The 24390-nt window shown below is 40.4% G+C and overlaps 1 protein-coding gene across 3 annotated transcripts in view; it reads right to left on the bottom strand.

Moving 5' to 3' along the window:
* Positions 1–799: 799 nt before the first annotated feature.
* Positions 800–24390, bottom strand: part of LOC135710228 (thioester-containing protein 1 allele S3-like) — a 47707-nt gene continuing 24116 nt past the window's right edge. For 2 of the 3 annotated variants that reach the window (XM_065232755.1, XM_065232747.1), the window contains exons 4-14: positions 24060–24387; positions 23709–24001; positions 18090–18193; positions 17499–17754; positions 17222–17434; positions 17117–17159; positions 16614–17036; positions 16245–16538; positions 14910–16183; positions 1547–1700; positions 800–1464 (exon numbers count right to left, since the gene is read on the bottom strand). In XM_065232755.1, the coding sequence (XP_065088827.1) occupies positions 1364–1464; positions 1547–1700; positions 14910–16183; positions 16245–16538; positions 16614–17036; positions 17117–17159; positions 17222–17434; positions 17499–17754; positions 18090–18193; positions 23709–24001; positions 24060–24387 (3483 nt within the window). In that variant the 3' untranslated portion in view covers positions 800–1363. Of the gene's footprint in view, positions 1465–1546; positions 1701–14688; positions 14772–14841; positions 16184–16244; positions 16539–16613; positions 17037–17116; positions 17160–17221; positions 17435–17498; positions 17755–18089; positions 18194–23708; positions 24002–24059; positions 24388–24390 lie in introns of those variants that run through there. The other variant, XM_065232763.1, reaches the window with a different exon arrangement.

Raw genomic sequence — 24390 nt, 5'->3', positions numbered from 1 at the left:
TTCAAGTTATCGACCAATCAGCCTACTCTCAGGGTTATCAAAACTATTCGAAGGAGCATTGTATCACCGGCTCAGTGGTGGTACAGTGGTGGAATGGTCCAAAGAGGTCGTGTACCTCGGGCTAACACTAGACAGCAAGCTTCTTTTCAGGGAGCACGTTGACAAAACAAAAACCAAGTGCAACATCTTGATAAGATCGTTGTATCCACTTATCAACACGAAGTAAACCCTGTCCCTGAAAAATAAGCTTGCTGTCTACAAACAAATCATCCTTCCTGTAATCGAGTACGGTATGCCAATCTGGGAGAGTTGCGCAAAATGCCATCACCTTAAACTCCAAAGGATCCAGAACAAGATACTTAGGGTGGTCCTAAACAGTCCCCCGCGGACTAGAAATTCTGAGATCCACTTCCTGGCTGGAATTCAAACATTAGAAGAAAGGAGATTATTCATCCTGGAAAGGTTCAGAGACACCTGTCTGAGATCAAATCATCAGATCATACGTGATCTAGCACGTTAGGTTAAGTTATACTCGTAGTTAGGTAGGTTATCACTTTTTTCAATTCAAATAAAACACATCCACAAAGGGATATTCTGTAAACTAGTTGAAACACGCAAATATTAAATTAGAATATCAAATTAAACAAAGATGAAGAGCCAAGTAGGCTAATCAATTAAAATGATAAATCAATGTACTACCATAATCAACAGAAATAAACATAATTTTACTGCTACGAAGTAGTAGGACGCAGCGGATTTGATGGTGATAGTGTGAATTCTACTCAAACAGTTTCAGTGAGATTGATGGGTCCTTCTTAACAAACCATCCTGTAAGGAAGCTTAGTGCGTATTGCGAATTGCGTTATTTGAGTTGTGGATCGTATCGTTGGAAGGAGACCTGTTGTTTAAACACTGAATAAAGTGGGAGTTTGTTGTTGTGTCTTAAACACTCCCACTTTACTGAAGCTCCTAAACTACGTAGACACTTAAGTAAGGGGGGGGGGTAGAAAAGTGACTACGGTTCACACAAATTTAAAACATCTCAAAATCGGTCTTCCTTATTTGTAAAGTGCCCGTGAGGCAGTGTAGAGGGGGTCTCATTAATGCTGAGCAGGGCGTACCCCAACTGTTACTACGTAGAGTGTTCAACCATCGGATGACATTGAATCTACCTTGGTATATTTAGGAATACTTCACACAAGGAACACACGCAGAAGATATTATGTATATTTTTCTGCTATGCAAACTGAGATTGAAAAAATGAAATCTTCATGTACAAGCTAGGGATCATCATGGATTTAATCTTTTAACGTGAAAGAAATTACATGACTTCATTTCTTAACATTTTATTTCGCATCATATTCTAGGGTGTCGATCCGCATGACAATGTCTCACAGTCTTCGTCTTCGCAAATGTCACACAGCTGCAGTACCTTTCCATCGTACTTCTGAATCGCAAAACGATCTGAAAAAAAGATACACAAGAGAAAAAAAAAATAATAGTGAGTCTTCTTCTGTATTGATACGCAACTGTTCCGTCAATTTACCTCTATGATAGTAATCGTACACAGTGATGTACGATGGCAAATGTAATGCAATTTTGAACCGACGAACAGCAGTTACACGGAAGCACTCGCTGTTTGAGCCCAAATTTTCGTAGTAGACAACAACCGAAGTATCTGCGTATCGCCGTTCGATTTTCTGTAATGAGAGTAATGAAAATTTTATAAGCAGCACCGAACTCAGCTGGTGGCGATATCCGCCAACCATTCATGAAGGACAAACATATTTCTTTGGACGACTTTCCGATTCGTAAATTAACTAAATATTTATTAGGCAAGTATGGAAACGTAACATAAAACGATTAAATGTTTCTTAAACCTTGGAAGAATGCTCAATTACTGCGTCCCGTGTCTTTTTAGGCTGTGAACCATTTGCCGAGTTAAATTTAACTCGTGGTTAAAATTGACATTTCGAAAGTTATTCTGTATGTTCGAAAATCCCTGTGCTGTCGATCGACTGGTTTTCGAAGAGAACTCAGCCACAGTTGTCAAAATTTAACTTCTTGTCTGTCAGAAATAACCACGCTCGGATAGCATGGTTAATCGATAACATTTCCATCTGTCAAATTTTAACCAAAAGTTAAAAATCCATCAAATGGTTCAGAGCCTTAGGCTTTGAACCATTTGCCGAGTTAAATTTAACTCGTGGTTAAAAGTGACATTTCGAAGTTATTTTCTATGTTCGAAAATCCCTGTGCTGTCGCTCGACCGGTTTTCGAGCCACGGTTGTCAAAAATTAACTTCTTGTCTGTCAGAAATAACCATGCTCGGATAGCAGGGTTAATCGATAACTTTCCATCTGTCAAATTTTAACCAAAAGTTAAAATAATCCACCAAATGGTTCAGAGCCTTAGTCAGAGGAGTGAAGCGACGGGCAAGCGTCTAGAATGAGCTTCCAGAGGAAGGTTCTTTACAATTGTGTTTTTTTATAATCTTCTTTGGAAGCTTCTTTTAGAAGCTTGCTCTTCACAATCTTCTTTTAAAAGCTTATTCTAGACGGTTGCCTGACACTCCTTTCCTCTAACTATAAAAACACGGGTAGGACAGTACCGTATGCGTGATAATGTATGCACCAATCCTGAAAGGGATAAAGTGAATACAAAGGTGTATATCGGCATTCTTAGTAAGTATGTACTTCCGTGGATTACAGAGCAATATGTACCGGAGCTGAATATGGTCTTTCAGTTAGACGGGGCACCACCTCGAACCGCACGCAGAATTGGCTGAAGGAACATCTGTCGTTCTGGCCGAAAGATATGTGGCCGCCATCTAGCCCCGATCTTAACCCCTTAGATTATTCAGCGCGTCATGAAGGGTAAGGCCTGTGCCAAACGCTACTCCAGTAAAGCAAGGCTCAGACAAACATTGACCCGCGCCTGGAGAGATATGGATCCGGATTATATTATCCGATCATGAGGAGCATTTTAGAAGTGTGTTGAAGCCGCATTTGTTCAAGGTTTAAGGAGCATTCCATCGTTTTAATATTTGAAAAAAACATTTTTCTATGAATTTTTCGGGTTGGAATTCTTCGGGTTGGTCTCGACTTGATGATTAGACTTGTCACACAAATAAACCAATAAAAAAAATGGTAAAGGCATCGAAAGCTCTCATTAATAGCTGTGGAAGTGCATCTACACTAAGTTGAGAGCACGTAATAAGCTGAAATGCGATATCTATGCAATAAGCTTGAAATGCGAACAAGAAGAAGAAGAAAATGCATATCGTCCCTGCCCTTTGGTTAGTGAGGGTTAGAGTGCGTTCTGACAGGTTGGTCAAGGCAGATTTCATGTGTTAGTAACTGATGACACTGGACATTCACTTTAAAAGGTGCGTTTCATATGTCAACACATGTAGTTCCAAAGAGCCTGAATGAAATGTGGAACGTAACTACAAATTAATACGACAATATTTTAATAAAATAAAACCATCTTGAATAGGATTAGCACTATAGCTTAGTGTATTGTAAAGAGATTAATTAGAACATATGAAAATAAACTAGCGTCATCGTTGACATATCATCAGTAGCGTTTGACCTAAAACTTCAATTCTTACCAATAACAACAATACACAACGAAAGCGGTAAGCAGCGTTGTCAGGTCGTTTTCAAAAAAAAACTGGACCAGGTAAAATATAAAATCAGGAAAAATCTGGAATGCTCCAGAAAATCCTCTTTTTAACATAATGCTATTGAAATCAAAGTGATGTGTGTGTGTAAAAATAGGTCAGTATGATCATCTGGAATTTATTTAGAGTACAAGAATGGCTATAAATTACATGTTTAAATAAATTATATCAAGCAAATAACATGTAAGCATTGCTAAAATCATCCAAAAATTGAAAAGTATTGATACGGTGTGCCCAAAAAGTTCAAATCTCTATTACACAGCATTTCAAAAATTGAGTTAAATGGGTAAAAACAGCAAAAAATATTATTAGAATTGTTTTTTTAACTGCAACTTTTTTAAAACGAATAAGAAGCAAAGAATCAAGGAAATTTGATAAGATGAATTTTTCGAACTAATAGTCGATGTAGTCCTTACTTTTTGATGCAGTACCAGAATTTAAAGATTTTATTAGTTCTAAATAAGTCTAATATTACTCTGAGGTTGATCAGATTTACAGCTTAATTCTTGACATCATACAACACACAACACTCAGCAGGCCAGTAGGCAATTAAAATTAAATTTAAAATTAATCTCCATAGAAACATTAGACAGAATTCCTTTGAAATTATTCTCACGATTCGTATCAGCATACTCCTTAAGTTTCATCATAAGAATTTTCTATGATTACTCTTCCGGATTGTATTTCCTTTATTGACAAAATCTCTATGCAATTGTCATCAGAGTTGACAAGACAATTGACACCGTCTTCAACCAGAGGTTGCACAGACTGAATAGTTAACGCTAGACAACGGACAACACACCACACCCATTAGACCAGTAGGGGAATTTTCAGGTTGCCAAAAAAAATTTTTTTTTTTTTTTTATGAGGCCCGCCAACACACCCCCACACCAAAGAGCTCACACTGAGAGCCCCCTGGTAGTGGACTCCTCGATAATATTTTTTTTAACGTTACAAAAGAAAACATATAGACATATAAATATAACATTACTAATTTTAAAGGTGTGTGATGCAAAATAACAATCATTAACAAGGTTAGGATGTACCCAGTGCAACAAAGTTCCTTTGAAGGGATCCTAACTCTTAAACAATTCAATTAATTAATATATACAATTTAATATTTGCACCGGCTGGAGCGGGAATCGAACCCTCACTTCGTGGCACTCACAATACGCCGGAAGCCAACAAAGATGGATGTAATTCTACTCAGAAGTAGCTTGAAATTCTCCTTTGATTTCACAAGGAATTCACCTCACACTTAACTGTGATCTATTTTCAGAATTACCTTAAAATTCTAATGCCGGTAAGTCGTGCAAGGTGTGGACAACGCTTAGGGTTGCTAGTTCGTGTGAAAAAATATCGTCATGTTGCCAGTTATTTTATTTGGCTTCGCGTGTCTCTCTCTCTCTCTCTCTTTTTTAGGGCTCATGGAATTAAGTTTGCTATTTGTTCTTATGTGAAAATTTATCAGACAACTTTGCTGAAGACCACTTTTTTATTAGACTTCAAAGTAATTAGTTATTAACCTTAATTAATCCACCTATGTTGATATCTGACCCTTCTCTAATAGAAATTCCGACAAAGATGAGGTGATAAATGAATTCTCCTGTGATTTAGGGTATCGCATGTTGGATTTTGACCCTGGGCAGAAAATGGCCACTTGCCCGGAATATGCCTAGATGTGGCCAGTGTGATCCTGGGCACACTGAATTGCTACCAAAGAAATGGTTTTTTAATCCTCATGACATTGGATTACATGTCACATGATAGGTTTTATTCATTTCAGGTCGGTTTTAGTATCACGATTTATACAAACCTGAACAAATTTCGACCATATCTCCGGAACCAGTTGATCGATTCCAAAAATATTCAAAGCATTCTACACTGAATTTCTATTGAGAATGCAAATAATATTTTTCAAAGAACGAAATTAATGATGTTCATCAGAATTAACATAACATAAAACAGTATGTGTGAGTAACCATAAGGTTCATGTGATTTGGAAGTGCAATTTTCAATTATGAGATCACATGAAAGTCATGTGAAATTCACATGGATATTTTCGACCGGTTATGTGATTTATTTTATGAGTGTATGAGATCATAGTACCTTGTCTTACACACATCTTATAAAAACAGTAAGAATGATCGATAGACAGAACCAGAAATTGATGAAAATGCCATTAGACACCACACAGCAAAAAATAAATTTTAATATTACATCCAAGAGGATGCACTTCAATTGCTTTAATCATGTCGAAAATCTCATGTAATTTTTATGGTCACAAAAATAAACAAATGCAGTTAAAGCAGCGTAATGTCAGTTCATGCACTGTATTAATGATAATTTTGACCTTTTTGGCTAGTAATATTACACCATATTTTTGACACGATTGAAGTCCATCCACTTTGATGTGATATCAAAATTAATTTTTTGCTGTGCATGCTAATTGACTAGAGTGATGATGCAAAATTTGAAATTTTCGCTCCACAGTGTTCAAACGGTTTCAAATCGGGTCCTGATTAGCCTCCAAAAGTTTAAACTCATTTAATAAAAAACTGACCTGGCACAAACCATTTGAAGTTTATATGTAAATTACTATGGGAAAACCAAACTTTTTGTTCATTGTCTTCTAGCCTTTTTCCATATTGTACTGTTAACAACTTTGCAGAAAATTGTTTTTCAGATTGATAATCTTATGGAAAGATTAAGCAACTGTATTGAGGACAACACTGTAAACTGCAGTGTAACATAGTACACGGCGAATGAGAACGACTCAAATTTGAGTTTAGTTCACTCATAATCGCCAAAAGTGCAGGCACTCAGCGATGAGTAAAATTTGTCTCATGGTTTCCTGTGGAAAACCTGTGGTGGCGGGGGGGGGACACCCCTCACCATCTCTCTCCAAAGGGGGAGTTTGGTAAAGATAGATGAAAAAACCGATTTGTACCTTCCTTAAAAGTTGTCCTAGCTCGCTATTCTAATATCTATATGCAATCTTCACACTGCCGTACTCTAACGGAACTATCAACTCTATGCTTTCATCTACTCCATCTATCGTATAAAAATTACCACTACAGTCTGTTATTTGAAATAAGCATCTTCAACTATGTAAATCGTTGACTTCACATTGAAGTAATACTAAAACATATAGTCAGTCAAAGTACTATGAAGTCTGCTGGAAAATGAGGAAATTGACGAAAATTTTATTCAGTCTCGGAGTAGTACCAATAGACTGAGTGAATCCAATCTTTACTTTTCTCAAATTCGGGAATTTTTCCCTGGAAAATCCTGGAAAAACCTGGGAAAACATGAGGCAAATTTACTCATCGCTGAGTTCCTGCACTTTTGGCGATTATGAGTGAACTAAACTCAAATTTGAGTCGTTCTCATTCGCCGTGTAGCCATGATTATTGTCCTCTATACTACTCGCCATAAACACCAATAGTGCTCGATAGAAAACACCAAACGCAGCGAACAAGGCACCGGTACCGATGCCCGTGCATAATTTTTTTTTTTTTATTATAGTCACTTTAACACACTTGGGTCATTCGTGACTTGTCCGGGGGTGAGGATTTGAACTCGTAACTTTGGCGTGAGAGGTATGGATGTTAACCACTACGCCGGGGTCGCCCCCCCCCCCGTGCATAATTGTTTGCACCGGTGTATGGATCTTTGGCAAGCACCAAAGCCGAGTGTTTCTGACTTCGGGAAACACCACAGCCGAGTGTTTTCGATTTCGGAAAACACGCTTGCTGCTCGTAGGAATTTTCTTTGGGTGACTTCAAAAAGATTATCGTAGCTCCTATACGCCTTTAGCATCTACTGCCTCGACTAAAGCTGATAGACAAGTGGTCAAAGCAACACTTCCATGATGCCAATGTCGATGGTTCGATTCCTGTCTGTGTCCCTTCCAGTCTTATTTTATTTTCATGAGGTAAATCTATGAAATTCATTTCGATTTCTTTTGGTTAAAAAGCATAACGCAATATTATAAAGCTTATGAGCTCAAGGCATCAACTACCAGGATTATTAGGAATACACAAATCACCCACTTCGGAAGCGCGTGTTGCTGTTGCCGTCCACCCACTGGTATTTCTTGGCTTTATATTAAATAATTTAGCTGATTGATTTAATTTGATTAGAGTCAATATAATAATCATAACTTATCTCCAACCAAACCAAACAGCTCAACTGATTGAATAATAGTAGAGATATATTAGGCGTTTACATAATATGTAATATATTATATGCTGGATCACTATTAGATAATAAATAATATATTATATGCTGGTTAACTAGCTCAACCAACTCAACTAACTAGCACGAATTTCAGAGGCTCCTGAAATCTCATGCTGGTAGATGCTGACGTCCTGTTTACATTATGCTGACTATTTATAAGTACAGCTTTAGTTCACTAGTTCAGCATACCAGCACAGATGTAAACACCCAAATAGCGGTGGGTGAACAGAACTACTCACCGTTCATGTAGGATAGAACAGCCCGAAATGCACCCCGGGCCAAACGCCCGTTTTGATTTTTCATAGCTATTCCACTCTTAATTTTGCCCAAATGCTAGGTAAAGTACTAAACTAGCACTGTAACTTGTCCAATTTATGCATTAAAAACGGGAATGCTATGAAAAATCGCATCGAGCATTTTGGGCTGTTTACCCCTAAATAAAAACACGCTCAAGAAGGATCGCATTCTACCTTCTACTAGCTCCATATCAGCCATGGTAGCAGTTTTGTTGTTGTTGGATATAAGTTATCATTATTAGATTGACTCAAATCGTGCGAAAACAATCAGCTCAATTAGTTAACATAAAGCCAAGAAATACCAGTGGGTGGACGGCAACAGAAACACGCTCTTGCGAAGTGGGTGATTTGCGTATTTTTAATAATCCTTGTAGATGATCCTTTGAGTTCATAATATTCATAAGATTGCGTAATGCTTTTTAGCCAAAAAAGAAATCAAAATGAATTTCATAGATTATCTTTTGAAAATAATGTTGACAGAAAAAACTAGACAGTGACATATCGGAATCGATCCAAGGACATTGGTATTATGAGACCAGTGTTTCGATCACTTGTCTATCAGCTCTAGACGCGTTTAAAAGCTACCTTGTGTAACAAGATAATCTTTCATAAGTCCCCCAAAGAAAATTCCTGCGAGTAGCAAGCGTGTTTTCCGAAATCGAAAACACTCGGCTGCGGTGTTTCCCGAAGTCAGAAACACTCGGCTTTGGTGCTTGCCGAAGATCCATACACCGGTGCAAACAACTATGCACGGGCACCGGTACCAGTGCCTTGTTTGCTGATTTTGGTGTTTTCTATCGATCACTGGTATGGAGCGTACAACTCAATGCTCTTGGTGGTGTGTAAAAAAGGCAGTACGCAGTGTAGTGTTGGGTTTAGACATGCCTGGTTTTGAGATAGCTATGAACCGAAATTATGGTTTCTCCATAGTAGTTCTCATATAAACTTCAAATAGTTTGTGCCAAGTCAGTTTCTCACTAAATGAGTTCAAATTTTGGGAGGCTAATCAGGGCCTAGTTTGGAACCGTTTGAGCACTGTGGAGCAAAAATTTCAAATTTTGAATCAGTCTAATGGCCACCCTATGTCCCTGGAACAGGTTCCGGAGGCCCCTGAGGAAAGTTATGCGGTATATTAAAATTTTCAGAATTTTATGGTCATCTCATTATATACCATGCCAATAAAGATTTTAGCGTCTGATTGTATTGGTGCGATATGTGAGAGCGTTTTTGTGAAGATCCGAGGAAAATACATAACAAATCGCTGTCAAACTCATTTTGACCGATCTAATTTCATACATTTTGTTGGTTAGCCAGAGGAAAATAATAAACAACTTTACACGGTGATGCACCCGCTAGTGTGCGTTCGTTAAACGTCACCAATCTCTATTGACTGGACCAAGGTTTCCAGCCTAGGTCACGGGTCCACAAATCCGCCGCTCAGCTGGTGGTCCGATGTAGGAACCGGACCAAAGTTTCCAGCCTCAGTCACGGTTCCACAAATCTGCTGCTCCCTCTGTTGGTCCGCTAGTGCCATTATCCCTTCTGCTGGTGGTCCTTTGCTGGTCGTCCGCTCTTTCCGCAGTCCGTCATAAGAATGCCGTCAACGAGTTTTTTTTTTGTGACTACTAAAATGTTTGTTTATTTATTTATTGTCTTGTGGTTTACAATTATTGTACATTTTAATTGATTTAGCCCGAAAGCTCTTCATCTTTAGTGATTATGTCTGTAACAAGTTACTGTTTGATTTAAGTTTTACATTGTAAGAGTTTGCATTTTGCTTTTAAGGAATGCATATTTGTTGATTTTAATTAGAAAATTTGATATTCTACCTACTTAACCTAACCTAGCCTAACTTAACGTGCCAGATCCCTAATGATCTGTTGATCGGATCGCATGCAGCGGTAGCAGTTCTCCGTAACGCCAAGGTCTGAAGACCAGCCTGGTGGTGGACCTCAGAATTTCAAGTACGCGGTGGATTGTTGAGGATCATCCTCAGGATCTTGCTCTGGATCCTTTGTAGTTTGAGGTGATGAGAATGTGCGCAACTCTCCCAGATTGTAGACAGCAAGTTTGTTTTTCAGGGATAGGGTGGATCTCCTATTGATTAGCGGGTATAACGACCTTATCAAGATGTTGCATTTTGTTTTTGTTTTGTCAACATGCTCCCTGAAAATCAGTTTGCTGTCGAGTGTTAGTCCGACGTAGACTACCTCTTTGGACCACTTCACCACTGTGCCGTTTAGGCAGATTTTGTTATTCTCAGACGGAACAAGTCTGGGAGATTTTGAGTGTGGAAAAATTATGACCTGGGTCTTCACCACGTTGATACGGATCTTCCAGCTGTTGAAATACTCAGACAGGACATCCAAGCCTCTCTGGAGTTTGGTAGTCAGAGCTCCGATGACCCTACCCTTGTAGACGATGGATGTGTCGTCTGCGAACAGAGACAACGATCCACCATCAGGGAAAGCCGAAATATCGGAGGTGAATAGATTGAACAGGATGTGGATACTACCTTGGGGCAAAATTGATGCAAAATTTGACTTTTTCGCTCAACAGTGCTTAAATGGTTTCAAATCGGGTCCTGATTAGCCTTCCAAAATTACAACTCATTTGGTTAGAAACAGACTTCGCACAAGCCATTTGAAGTTTACATGTAAATTACTATGGGAAATCTCAATTTTTTGTTCATTGCCTTCTAGTCTTTTTCCATATTGAGCTACGAAACAGTTCGATAGCCATTCTTATAAACAATTTTCTCAGCTACAACTTTGCTGAAAATCGTTTCTATGTAAAACGAGACAGGAAAAAGTTATTAATTATTTAAGAGGTTGGTAAACTTATGACATGATCAAGCAGCTGCTCTGTAGGCAACACTGTATTTTGCAGTGTGACATAGTAGCCATGCTTTATGTGTCCTATTCAACGCCCCAGAACAATGTTGCCTGCTGAGCAGTTGATTGAGCATGATCATAAGACATCAGTGCATTGAACCATTGATAACTTTCGATCCTTGCATTTAATCAAAAAGTGGTCTTCAGAAAAGTTGTAGCTGGGAAAATTTTCTACAAGTACAGTTGAAAGTTTTTGAAGCAGACCGATATGGTGAATTATTAGATTGAAATGAACAAAAATCTTGGTTTTACCATAGTAATTCCCACACAAACCTCAAATGGTTTGTGCCATCTCAGTTTCTCACCAAATGGGTTCAAATTTTGAGAGGTTACTCAGGATCCGATTTGGAATCGTTTAAGTATTGTGGAGCGAAAATTTCAAAATTTGCATCACTCTATTGGGGCACACCTGCACCGATGTCAAAGGCATCCAAAGTGATGCCATTCAGAGAGACCTGGAAAGTCCTGTCCGATAGATAATTTTGTATGATTTTGCAGTAGCCAAGTCGTAGGCACTGATTGAAAATCAGTGCCAGATGGTTGTAGAATCTGGAACTCAAGTGCTTGAGCTCCAGATTCAGGATGTTGTCGAAACCTGGGGCCTTCATGTTTTTGGAAGTTTTTATATAAGCCAACAGTTCGTCAGCTGTGATCTCGGATTCCTCGGGAAAGACGTTAGGAATCTGGTGGAGATTAGTTACATTTTCAGCTACCTTAGCTTCGTGAGGGCTGGTGATGTTTTGTCCGAGATTGTGGGAGCTGACGAAATCTCTTCAGGTGTTATCAGGTGAACCACTGAACCGTCGGGACAACTCAGTGGAACCAGCGGTGGAATAGCTCTCGGTTTAGTTTTGAGGACCTTTGTTAGTTTCCAAAACGGTATTGCGCAATCTGGGAGGGAACGGATGTTATTGGAAAAATTCTCATTTCTGAGGTCCACCATTTTGGCTTTGATAAGTTTGGTTAGACGGTTGGAATGCGTCTTCAAGGTAGGCAGTCCAGTTCTCTGGTACTGCCTACGCATGACGCTACGGAGTCTGATTAGGCTTTTAGTATTCTGATCAAGGTTCAGAGAATTACTCGCCCGTCTGGAAGTTGGCACGTGTTGTTCGCGGGCTCGGGATACCGCCTCCTCGACGGCGCACAGAGATCTATCGATGTCATCAGTCGTCTCCAGTAGGGCGCCGAAATCGATGGCTTCGTCGACGACTTGTTGTAACCGATCCCAGCTTACCCGATGGTAATTACGACGAGAAGCATGGAATCGATTAACGGAGGAGCCCACCTCGGCCACCACCGGAAAGTGGTCCGAGCTTAAGTTTTGGTGGGCTACCGGTTGGGAGATGTTTTCCATGTTGCTGACAAAGATATCGATGATGGAGCGTACGCCGAACCAGCTCAGCCGGGTGGGAGCGTCCGGCGCCAGGATGGTGTACTGGGCCACTTGCAGGTCGTCATTTAGAATGGTGCCGTTCTGATTCTGCCTATGGTTGCCCCAAGCTTGATGTTTGGCATTCAGGTCGCCAGCGATGATGAACTTTCCGCGGCATCGTGTTATCTTGATAATATCCCTCCGCAGGTCTGCCACGGATTCATCCCTGGCGATGGCTTGTTTCGGGCAATAGGCTGCAATGATGGTGACGGGGCCGACAGGTGTGGAGACTTCCACTCCCAATGCTTCAATCATTTTCAGCTGAAAACTGGGTAGCAGCCGGCAGCAGATGTTGTTCCTTGTAGCGATGGCCACTCCACCACACCGGTCCAACCTCACGAGCCGGAATCCAGGAAGAAAAACGTTCATCTCCGGTTTCAGGTGAATTTCGGTGATGATGGCGATGTCGATGAGGAAGTTACCGAACTCGATAATTTTGCTCTTGAGCGAGCAAGCGTCCCAGTTTGCGATTTTGATGAGTTCACGGTTAATAACTGAGCATGAAGGTAGCCACATCTTGGAGCTTGTCGGATTTGTTCTTGATGGTGTTGGCAATGTCGTGCATCTTGAGGAAGATGATCATTAGTTCCGCTGCGGTGAACCACGAACCATCGTTGATTTCTGACTGCGGTAGGGGCGGTCTATGCTGACGCCAGATTAGCCCAGGGGCTGTGGGGAGATCCTGCGGCTGTGGAGCAGCAGTCGTCTCTTGAGCTGAGTTTGCAGGGACTCTGGCAGTTTGAACTTGAGCTGTGGTGGCCACCGCAGCAGTAGCAGTGGCACGAGCTGCAGCCAATCGTTGATTGAGTGGCAGCAGTGGCAGCACTTTAATCGGTCGTCGTGATATTAGTTGGAAGTTCTGGTCATTAATTTCTGGCACTTTCTTGCGGCCAAGCTGGTTTCTCGTTGATGCTTTCTTCCGGATATCGTGACTTTCCCACCGTATTTTGCCGTTCGTCACGATTTGAAACATTCTACACTTTGTACGTATGCAGTCCCTCCCGGTCCTTGGCTCTCTGAACGAAAGACTTGGACAGATTCAACTTTATGGCCACACACTTAGAAAAAATCATGTAAACTTAGGTGTTCTGCGACTGACATATACGAGCGTCAATTTTGACATAACATTATGTCATAATAGACGTGAAATTCAGTTCAATCAAACGTACTTTTCTTCGAGTAACGAACTTTTCAGTCTTGGAGCACTTAATTTTACACGACATGTTTGTTTACGTCTCATCCTTTATGTCAAAGATGGATTCCGTCACGCGTAAAATTAGGTAGGGTTAACTACCCCATTTCCGGCCTATTAAGCACAACCCGCACTTAGTATTTCTTAATCTAGCGCATTTTAGCACTAAACGGAATGTTATTATTACTGATGGCTTCCAAATTTATTTACCTTTCCGTATGTACCGTAGGGTTTGATAAAGAGAAACCAATCGTTGAGATATTGTCAAAAGTCTAACACTGCTTCTTGACGCCAAACTCGGCCTACGGATTCTAAACTCGGCCTAACGCATTGAAACGCCATTGAAACGCCAATGAATTCACTTCGTCCTATCGGATGAAGATAAAAATTGATTCGGTCGGAGCGCTTCTTTTGTGTTTGAGAATAATGGGTGCAAACCTTCATATCCTGCGTTCTCATTGACTTCGTTCCGTAGCTTATTAACTAAACTATCGTACCAAACGCATAATTGACTTGTTAATTCTGAAATCATGGATTTATTTGAAGTTTTCTGCTCGATAGGCCCAAGATGGGCGATTAGGCCGAAGTAGTTCCCTACCCTATTTCTAAGTGTGCACATCCCTGACCGATGCACTGGGATCCGCTTAAACGCTTTCACGATACGCTTATGATCCTGATCACTAATAGAACATCCATTCTGACCGCATTTCTCCTTCCGCTCGATGCTCAGAGTTTCGTAGTAACGTTTAATCACACGACTCACCGTTGACTGCACGATTCCGTGTTGTTTTCCGATGTCCCGATGAGAGAGTTGAGGATTTTCCAGGTGCTTGCGCAAAATCAATTCGCGACGTTGCTTTTCGGGTGACGCCATTTTTATCAACTTTCGAAAAACTGACAGCGATTAAAATACAGTGTAGATAATACATTCTAAACTATTTCTACCCAAATTTTCAAGAGAAAATTCCCAATGGGTAATTTTCTACAGCGTTTTTTTCCGTGATGCAATTTGATGTGGGACACCCTTTAGCTAAATCCGTTATAATCTTTGAATTGAATGAATATTAAATTTCCCGGAAAATTCGGGAATCCCGGGAAACGTAAATTATGTTCCCGGGAATCGGGAAATCGTTCGCGGGAATGCAAACACTAGACGCAATGTTCCTACCTTGATTCCTCCGGTTGTGTCCTTTACAGCATCCGCTTCGACTATGAGCCCACTGGGTAAAAATATCTCCACCAGAGCCATATTTGATAGCTGATGAGCCTCCTTCGGTTTGTATTTCACACAGATGTTCAAATGCTGCACGTTGTACGTAGTTGTGTTGAGCATCTCTACTGCCAGTTCAAAGCTGGGCTTTGCCACCTGAATGTTTAGATAATATTGATACGCTATTTGGAAAACACCGTTTCCAATACCATCCACTTCCACGTGCAATTTTCGGATATCACTCGCAATGTCCACCTCTTGGATGGTCATGGCCATTCGATTATCGATGTCGAATTTTTTGAGAATTTTTCTCCTATTGTCGTATAACGTCACTCGATAATCGTTCCTACTGCCTGACATTTTCGCCGCAAATTTTCCTAACGCTTTGAGTCCGACAAATGTATCTTGCGTCCCAGGGAAGCCACCACGACCATATCGCTGCTTGTTAAGCCAACGCATTATCGGAGTGGCATCGAGGAACATGTCATTTTCAATGTAAGATAATAAAGCGTACCCAGCGACTTCGACATTAACAGGTATCCTGTTCCAATATCTTTCGGTAGTATTCTTATCGAAAATTGAATTCTCTATAAGTTTATCGAGAAATTCTTGCCGGTTCGGGTGCTTGATTAGGGACATAGCGTATGTTGCCAGTGACAGATCATACACATCGACCATATTGGCAAGGTTGTCCATTAAGTACTGCGCTGTTTTTTGAGCAACTGCTCGATACCTTGCGTACACTTCTTGATTTTCTCCAAATGCAATCAATACATACGATGTGAGAGCGTAGCTTGTTGTTGTTTTCCACAATCCTCCTTGCATATCGGCATGAAATACGGTCCCCACTTCCGGGAACCGTCCATCGGGACTCTGTTTACTCGCTAGCCACGCAAATGCGCTATTCACGACACTATTGTCTACGTTGATATACTTAGCGGCTATCTTGAGTGATTTGGCCACAAATGCCGTTAAAAATGTACTACCTGCATGTGATTGACCCCAGACGCTAAACGCACCATCCGAACGTTTGTATTTGAGTTGATTCTGATAACCACTGCTGAGGTAGTTGATCGCTTTGGTTTTAACAGCTTCTGCCGCAGTCCTAGTTTCAGATAGATAGTCCAGCACGACGATGTTCGGCACAAAGTGCAACATATTCTGCTCACCGCATCCGGTTGGCAATCGGATCAATTCGTCCAAATTTGCAATAGCTGTCCCCAGAATGTCGGCTAGAATTGAAGGCCATATTTTCAGCAGAGACAACTCAACAAATCAAATGTATAAACTTACGATCCAACGAAAACTTGATTCTAGCTGAACCTTCATCAATCTCTCGAGGTATATTCAAAAGGAAATCAAAGGATTTCTTCGCAAAATTCGTATTTTCGATAAACCGGGGATCGTTTACTTCATATAGGCGACTTTCTGGAGTAACACGTAACATATGTTCAATGGCATCCGAAGCAAGCAAGCTTGTTGCCTCGAACTTGATTGCGATTTGTCCTAGCTGTTTGGCTCTGACCATAAACGATACGGGTTTTCCATTGTTGGTCGGAACGATTACGGCCTTCGATCGACGGTCAGCTACAGAAAAAAAAATATATCATACTTTATAAAGGGAATATGCTTCTGATGAAGAACATCTATGATAATACATACGGTCTTTTGAAGACTGTTCAACGAACTCGATCTCGTCATTCTTGTTGAACAGCGTCACATCAGTCGTTACAGTATTTCCGAGGAAGTTGAAGACGGTTACCTGAATCAAAGCCACCTCACCGCGCTTGATCGAATATGGCAGATTTGCGACCAGATAGAACGGTTGTCTCACCATGAATTCTATTGGTTTCTTGATTACTCCGAGGCCTAAGGTAGGGCTCAGTGCAAATCCTGAAACTTGGTAGGTAGTAATTGAATCCGGAGCATATTCTTTTAGTTCTTTTTCAGCGTGTCTTCCGTTCATGGAAACGTTTATCCACAACCAGGATTCTTGGAACATAGTGCGAATGTGGATCGGATTCCGGATTTGTTTGTTGCTTGATCCGATACCACCAAAACGAATCATATTGCCACGGGCCACAGCTGTTTAAAATGAGATGATTTAATCAATAAGTAGCTCAACTAAAAGTTTCAGCTTTTAATGAATCCATAAGCATACTTACGTGCGTCGACTGTGGCAGTAGATCTCAAAAATAGACCCCTTTTCTGTAAAGAAATAAAACATTATTAAACACATACGCATAATGCTTGCAATCGTCAGTACAAACATGGAACCAATCAAACTCGGAATCATCTGTAGCCCCGTATAGGGCAAGTTCCCTCAGCACATCGTCTCTGTTGAAATCATAGCGATTATTGTCAACCAGCAGCACACTCTGGTCAATCGAACTGAACGCAACGTACGAATCCTTGGCAGCGTATACTCCGATGTATATGTCTTTTCCAGGAGTGTATTCCTCCTCGTCCAGCGTAAATCTAAACTGCAATGAAAAACAGCTGAACCGTAAATTCGGAACTTTAAGCCCATTTTTATCGAAAACTTACATCGTTGTTGAACGCTTCAAATTTCAGTTCGCAGTCATCAAATATCACATACTCCTTGTTGGTGTAGAACACAATGAGCGTGGCCTCCGGCGACATCACCGGCAGCATTTTGATTCTCAATTTGTAGCTCCTTTTATTAATATTTGGCACATGCGATGACGAAACAACGTTTCCTCGTGATTCTACCATGTACGAGAGGTGGTTCATTGTTTCCGTGCAAGAAATATCAAATTCAACAATTTTATTCACTGCAACCCTAAGTAGAAGAGTAAAACATGAGGCATTTGGAATATTTTAAACAGCAAACTAACGAACTACCACAGACAAACAGACATAACACTCACAAGTTGTTCATCGAACAAGCATTTAACGGTCAATTTAAAAATAACGTAGTTGGTAGTACCGCCACCTGTGACGCGTATAGTCAATTCCCTTGCGTTTGACGTTTACACACTACTGCCATCTCTTCAACGTACTGCCCACCACAATGTACTCAACATATGGCGGTAATGTTTTAGCGACGATGTTTTAAAGTGAGAAATATTCAATGCGTTAAGTCTGTTTGTCTGTGCAAATACTATCGCCACTTACTTGTACTTTGGGTTGATATTGACTTTAAGGTACTGCTGGCTCTGGGACTGGTAGCTATGTATAAAGTCAATGTGTGTATCGTACTCTTCGGAGTCATATATAGCCTGTAAGAACACAGTAACAGGTTTCATTATAGGGGATGGTAGGTTAGCAAGATCATTTTCGTTAAACACTGTTCAAGTGTTCACTGGTGATGTAAAGAGGAGAACGAGCCCAAAGCAGTCACACAAAATTAGTCGTAGTTTATCCAACGAGGCTTGCCGACTTGGATAATTACAATGCAGAGTTTTGCAACGAGTTGCATTCAACAATTTTTTGCTGTTCGGGCACTTTTCGACACTGTTTTGAATAACATAATGGCCTACCCAACTAACAACTTTCGCAATGTAAACGCTTCACTCATTTCATGTATACAGCCTCAAGCTGTATTCAAATGTTATACGATATGAGGAAACCTTTTCTCAACCTCTATACAAGCAAATCTGGCGAACTTAGTCAGCTACTTATGGCTGTTGTGACGGTTGGGAAAAGCTTTTATTGCTTATCTATTTACACTTCTATACAGCTTTTATCCAGCTGTTTAGTTGTGTGTGCACTTGAAAGGCGCTTACCCAAGCTTTACTCGATTATCCAATAATCACTACACAGTTTCCTCTTGACGCCAGGTTAAATATTGTTTACGATTTTTTTTTATTTTTGTGTTGGAGGAATTTATCAAGTTTATTTTACTGAGAATCAAATTAATCGAAATTAGTTATAAACACACCACCAAATCATTTACACTGTACCGGAACCAGGAATTGAACTCGAGATGACCGCATTGGCAAACTTTGATACTACACAGCAAAAAAAAGTTGTTGAATATTACATCAAAACTGCTGCAATCAGGTCAATCCATCGGTTGTGTAATATCACATTGTACGATGTACAACGATTTTGGGAACAAAATTACATCCATTGATGTAATATTGTATCTGCCTTTTGCTATTACATCATTATTTCATACATCAGCTTGAATTACGTTGATCGATATTACATTTTTTTTTTTTGCTGTGTACCAGCTTCACTACGCCAACACTTTGAACTGACTGAAATAGATGCCCTTCTACACCAAGATCGCTGAGTAGTGGCTTTAAAATAGTGCACATGAATCACTTTTCTCGAATGGTTAATCCAGAGTAAAAGCTGTAAAACTGCACAAGTCTAAAAATAAACCTAGTTGACTGTAAATTAGCTTCGAAAGTAATGCTGGTGCAGGTTGTTTAGTTGTTGAAAAGGCACTTTTGATGTTTATGTTATTCAGCAAGAGTGGTTGGTTTAGCAGAAGCCACCTAATAAGTAATATATTTGCTTTATTAGCTTTGTTCTGCAGCTAAAAGTTGAAAGTTGATTAATAGTCGCATAGAAGCGTCATTAACGTTTATTGGCTGATATTATTAAGTGCGACTTACAAATTGAATAATGGATGTGAAAAAGTTGAGTAAATGCTCTCCAAAACTATTTTGCTAGCTTCTGCTTGTAGCTGCTTCTGCAGCTTTGCTTCAGCTACTTTACAGCACAACGCTGGGAAAGTTTGCTTATAAAACTGACAATGTTAGTTGGGTATTTCTACTAACGAAAAATACTACTTTTCTGTACCCAGTACCGAACAGTTCTACTTTTCGCAAGGGTCATCAACTCTGCACACTGTGCCGAAACATATCATGGCACACTGATAGCCACGTCATGGCACATGATGACAAGTATTACACAACATATAATTAAAACGGCATCACTGTTTTACATTGACATTTTACTTAAGGTTTACTAATTTGCTTACTTCAAAGAAAGGGGGAAAAGGAAATTTGATTGTCAGTTCCTATTTTATTTTTTCTTCGATTTTGCAGCGAAATGGTCCCCAAAGAGATTGTATAATTGACAGGACTCTCCGTGTCCTTATGCCTTTTGCGGGATGAACCGCTACAGAAAGTCCACACGGGTTTTGAGAGACTTCGAATGAATTTTTGTTTTTGGGGAAGTCCAAACAAATTAGTCACAGTCATCACACCAGGAATAGTAGTCCTGAATACGTGTTACCCTCAGATGCCCATATGATCCAGTAAAAACAAGGTATAAATGTTATGAAAAGTCCACCATACCACCCTGAAAGTAATGGGCAGGCAGAACGGATGGTGCGCCGGGTCAAAGATGTTTTCAAAAAGTTTTTAAGGGATCCTGAATCGAGGAGATTAGACACTGAGGAACAAATTGCATATTTTCTCATCAACTACAGAAATATCTGTTTTGGAACTGACGATAAATTTCCATCGGAGAGGCTTCTCTCCTACAAACTAAAATTTTTATTAGATTTGATCCATCCAAGGAGTAATTTTGAAAATAACTTAACGAAATCAAATGATGAGTATCAAAATAGTAATCCTGTAGTTACAGCATCAGATGTTTTTCATGGAGAGAGCTTTATTCAACCGCCTGTGCAGGCAGTCAACGACGACATTGCAACGCATGAAATTAATGAGAGCATGGTCACCGAAAATAGAGCTCAGAAAAGGAAGAGAGAGGATGATGATTTAATTCCTGTCAGTATAACAACTAACGGAAGAAGTCAACCAAGAAATGAATGAGGAAAAGACCAGCAAGTACGTGGACCTGCATCGCTAAACGAGGAAGCGGTTGAGGCCCTGGAAGTAGAATTGGTGGTGATAGATGTAACGTCCCCGGACGCCCATAAGAACAGTGGAAAGGAAGCAAGCGCTGCTGAGAAACAGCAGCCACCTGTTTTCATGTTCCAAAAAGATGCGTATTACTATTACGAATTCGGGCTAGTGGATTATACCGAGAAGAAGCGGATAAAGGACGAAGAGGAGGCCAAGCGGTGGGCACTGCTGCAATTAAAACAATTTGCAGAAGCAAGGGAGTTGAGGGCACGGTTGAAAGAGGAAACTAAACTGAAGCCGCCCCCAAGGAATAGTATGAACACAGACAAACAGACATACACTGATAGGCAAAATAAAGTGCCCACCCCATCATTTTTGAAATTTCTCTCATTTATTTGGTTCAAATTCAAATAAACACACCGTAGTCTGTTTCGATGTCTTACCTTTATTATTCTTTTAAAGTTACACCTATGGAATACTGAAAATATAAAGTTTTACTTGAAGTAAAAGAAAATCAATTTGGATTGAAAAAGAAAACAGTGACAAAAAAAAGTGCCCACTTCAAAAATCGGTATGTTTTCGATAAGTTTCCATCGGAAAACCCCTCGATTGTTTTTGTTTTGAAAGTTTGACATGTATTGAAGCAAACGGGTGGAACTGGTGCATTTGTACACGTGATCGCATTTGAATCAGTTGAAAAAAATGGAGGACGTAGTGATTTCGAAAGCAATTCCCGTGTGTATCCGAAAATTGGTTGTTCGTGATGTGCAAAACGGTGAATCGCACCGGTCTGTCGCTAGGAAGTACAATATCAGCAAAACAGCGGTCGGGAAAATTCTGCAGAAAATGAAATCGTTCGGATCAGTGGTGGATCGCCCTGGCAGAGGCAGGATGCGCAAAACGGATGCGAGAACGGACACCAAGATCATGCGTGAAGTGAAGAAGAACCCGAAGGTAACTGTCCGCGAGATCCAGGAGGCTCTTCAGCTAACAGTTTCCAGTCGAACTGTTCGTCGCCGTCTCGTAGCACAGGGGTTGAACAGCAAAGTTGCTCGGAAGCGCCCATTTATCAGCAAGGCAAACAAAGTCAAACGGCTTAAGTTTGCTAAGGAGCATGCTGATAAGCCCCTAGAGTTCTGGAAAACGGTTCTCTGGACGGACGAATCAAAATTCGAACTGTTCAACCGGAAGCGACGGGTTCGTGTGTGGTGTAGATCGGGTGAGGAGCTTCAGGAGCGCCACATACAAGGCACGGTGAAGCATGGAGGAGGAAATGTGATGGTCTGGGGGTGCTTTTCGTGGGGTGGAGTGGGAAGCCTGGTGAAAATCGACGGGATAATGACGGCAGATTCCTACATCGACATCCTGCGGGAAAATCTGGAAGTTTCGCTGATCCAGACGGGCCTTGAGGAGAAATTCGTATTCCAGCAGGACAACGATCCGAAGCATACTGCCAAGAAGACTAAGTCTTTCTTCCGGTCATGTCGAATTAAACCACTGGAATGGCCTCCACAAAGCCCGGACCTCAACCCCATCGAGAATTTGTGGGCGATTCTCGATGCCAGGGTTGACAAAACTGGTGTTACCAATAAAAATAACTATTTTGAAGCCCTGGAGCGCGCCTGGGAAGAACTAGATCCACAGCACCTGAAGAATCTAGTGGAGAGCATGCCGAAGCGCCTGCAGCTGGTCCTGAAGGCCAAAGGAGGACACATTAACTATTAGGCTGGTATTCTTTTACTTTATTTTATGTTTTCTGGAGTTAAAATGCAGTGGGCACTTTTTTTTGTCACTGTTCTTTTTTACACCCATTTTGATTTTTTTTTCTTCGAGTCAGTCTCTTCTTTTTATCTGGTATTCTATAAGTGAAACTTAAAAAGAATATAAAGAATAAGATATAAAAAATACTACAGTGTATTTACTTTAATTTGAACCAAATAAATGAGAGAAATTCAAAAAATGATGGGGTGGGCACTTTATTTTGCCTATCAGTGTAACACTCGCAAGATGTTCATCGAACAAGCATTTATCGGTCAATTTAAAAGTATCGTAGTTGGTAGTACCGCCACCTGTGGCGCACATAGTCAATTCCCTTGCGTTTGACGTTTTCACACTACCGCCATCTTTTCAGCGTACTACCCACCACAGTGTACTCAACAGATGACGGTAATGTTTTAGCGACGATGTTTTACAGTGAGAAATACTCAATGTGTTATGTCTGTTTGTCTGTGGTATGAATGTCCGTCCCATAGCGAAAATCGGCAAGCCGAGTAAATCGCCTTTTAAGTTTGCTTCGTACCATTGCTTCTTGTGTGATGGGACAACCAATGTGAAGGCCGGCGCACAATAGATACGTTTTCAGGTTTTTTGACAGTTAATGCAAGGGCTAACAGTCAAAAAACCCGAAAACGTATGCATTGCCTTAACTGTCTTTCCCAACTTTTTCAGAACAAAAGTTGATGAGTTCATCCAGTATTATGAAAATATGGGTAATTAGCTACCATTTGCATTGAAAAACTCAGTTTTGACAAAAACGACATTTTCAGTTCCGTTAATTACATGTTGCGTATTTTAATTACATTAAGTACGGCAAAATTATGTTCAATATTTTCATTACAACATTAAAATGCAAGTACTTTTGATTGAATTTTATCTCTTTACTTTAACTAATATACCTTTTTTATGTATGAATTATTGACCATATGCAAAGTTTCGCGCAAATCGGAGAAGGTCACGTTAGATCGTTTCGTCATTTGGCGTGGATCTGCTCAACTGCCAAAGTATAAGGCAGTGAAGGCCACGCACATTAGATCAGGATCGGACGCGTTGCGGCAAAGTGACAGCTAAATCTATTGTCTAACTGTCAAATTTACGTCAACGCAACGCAAACGGATCTAATGTGGGTGACCCTTGAGTGCGATGCTCTTAATTTTAAATAAAACCTCGTTCAGTAATTATTACTTACGGTTATTTTCAGTAGCTGAGCATTCGAAGGTGCTTCTAGAACGAAGTTAGCTACCCCCTCTTCAAGCTCGACATCCAAATTTTGAAACTCACTGTCGACAGGTAACTCAAACTCTGCTTTCACCTCAATCGTCGATGGTTTATCCATGCTTGGAGGTTTACCAAGGTGGTCTTTCACAACCAACGACACTGGATATGGGACCCCAGGACGGAACGCCGGTGATGACAGCAGAGTGGTTACGGTATATGGCAATCGATAGATAGGAATTTTCTCCGTAATATTTATTGAGCGATCTGAAAATAATTCCAACAATGATCAATTGAGCTTTGCATTGAATGGTAAAATACTCACTAGTAAATGTTTCCATAACTGAAACTTTCGCGGTAATGTATTTGAAATACTCCTCACCATCAACATCTACTTCACTAGCAAGATCGAAATCTAGGGTGGTTTGCCCCGTTATGCTGGCAACTCTGGTAAAGTCCGGTTTGCGTATAGTATCGTCCAAAAAGAGTTCTAGACTGACACTTCCATCAACCGGTTTACCAAATGTGTAAGCCGTTTCCACCGTGATAGACACCTTTTGCTCGGCTGCTAGCAGAACTCTGGAAGGGTAGGCTTTCACGAAGAATTTTGGCAACACATATTCCTTCACGTTTATAATATTGGTAACACTGGTCTG

The sequence above is a fragment of the Ochlerotatus camptorhynchus genome, unplaced genomic scaffold (genome assembly GCF_037179485.1).
Source record: "Ochlerotatus camptorhynchus isolate MF236.1 unplaced genomic scaffold, CSIRO-AGI_Acam_v1.1 ptg000036l, whole genome shotgun sequence".
NCBI classification, from domain to species: Eukaryota; Metazoa; Arthropoda; class Insecta; order Diptera; family Culicidae; genus Ochlerotatus; species Ochlerotatus camptorhynchus.
Note: the sequence above shows the minus strand (reverse complement) of the source record. Positions and strands in the feature narration are given on the sequence as shown.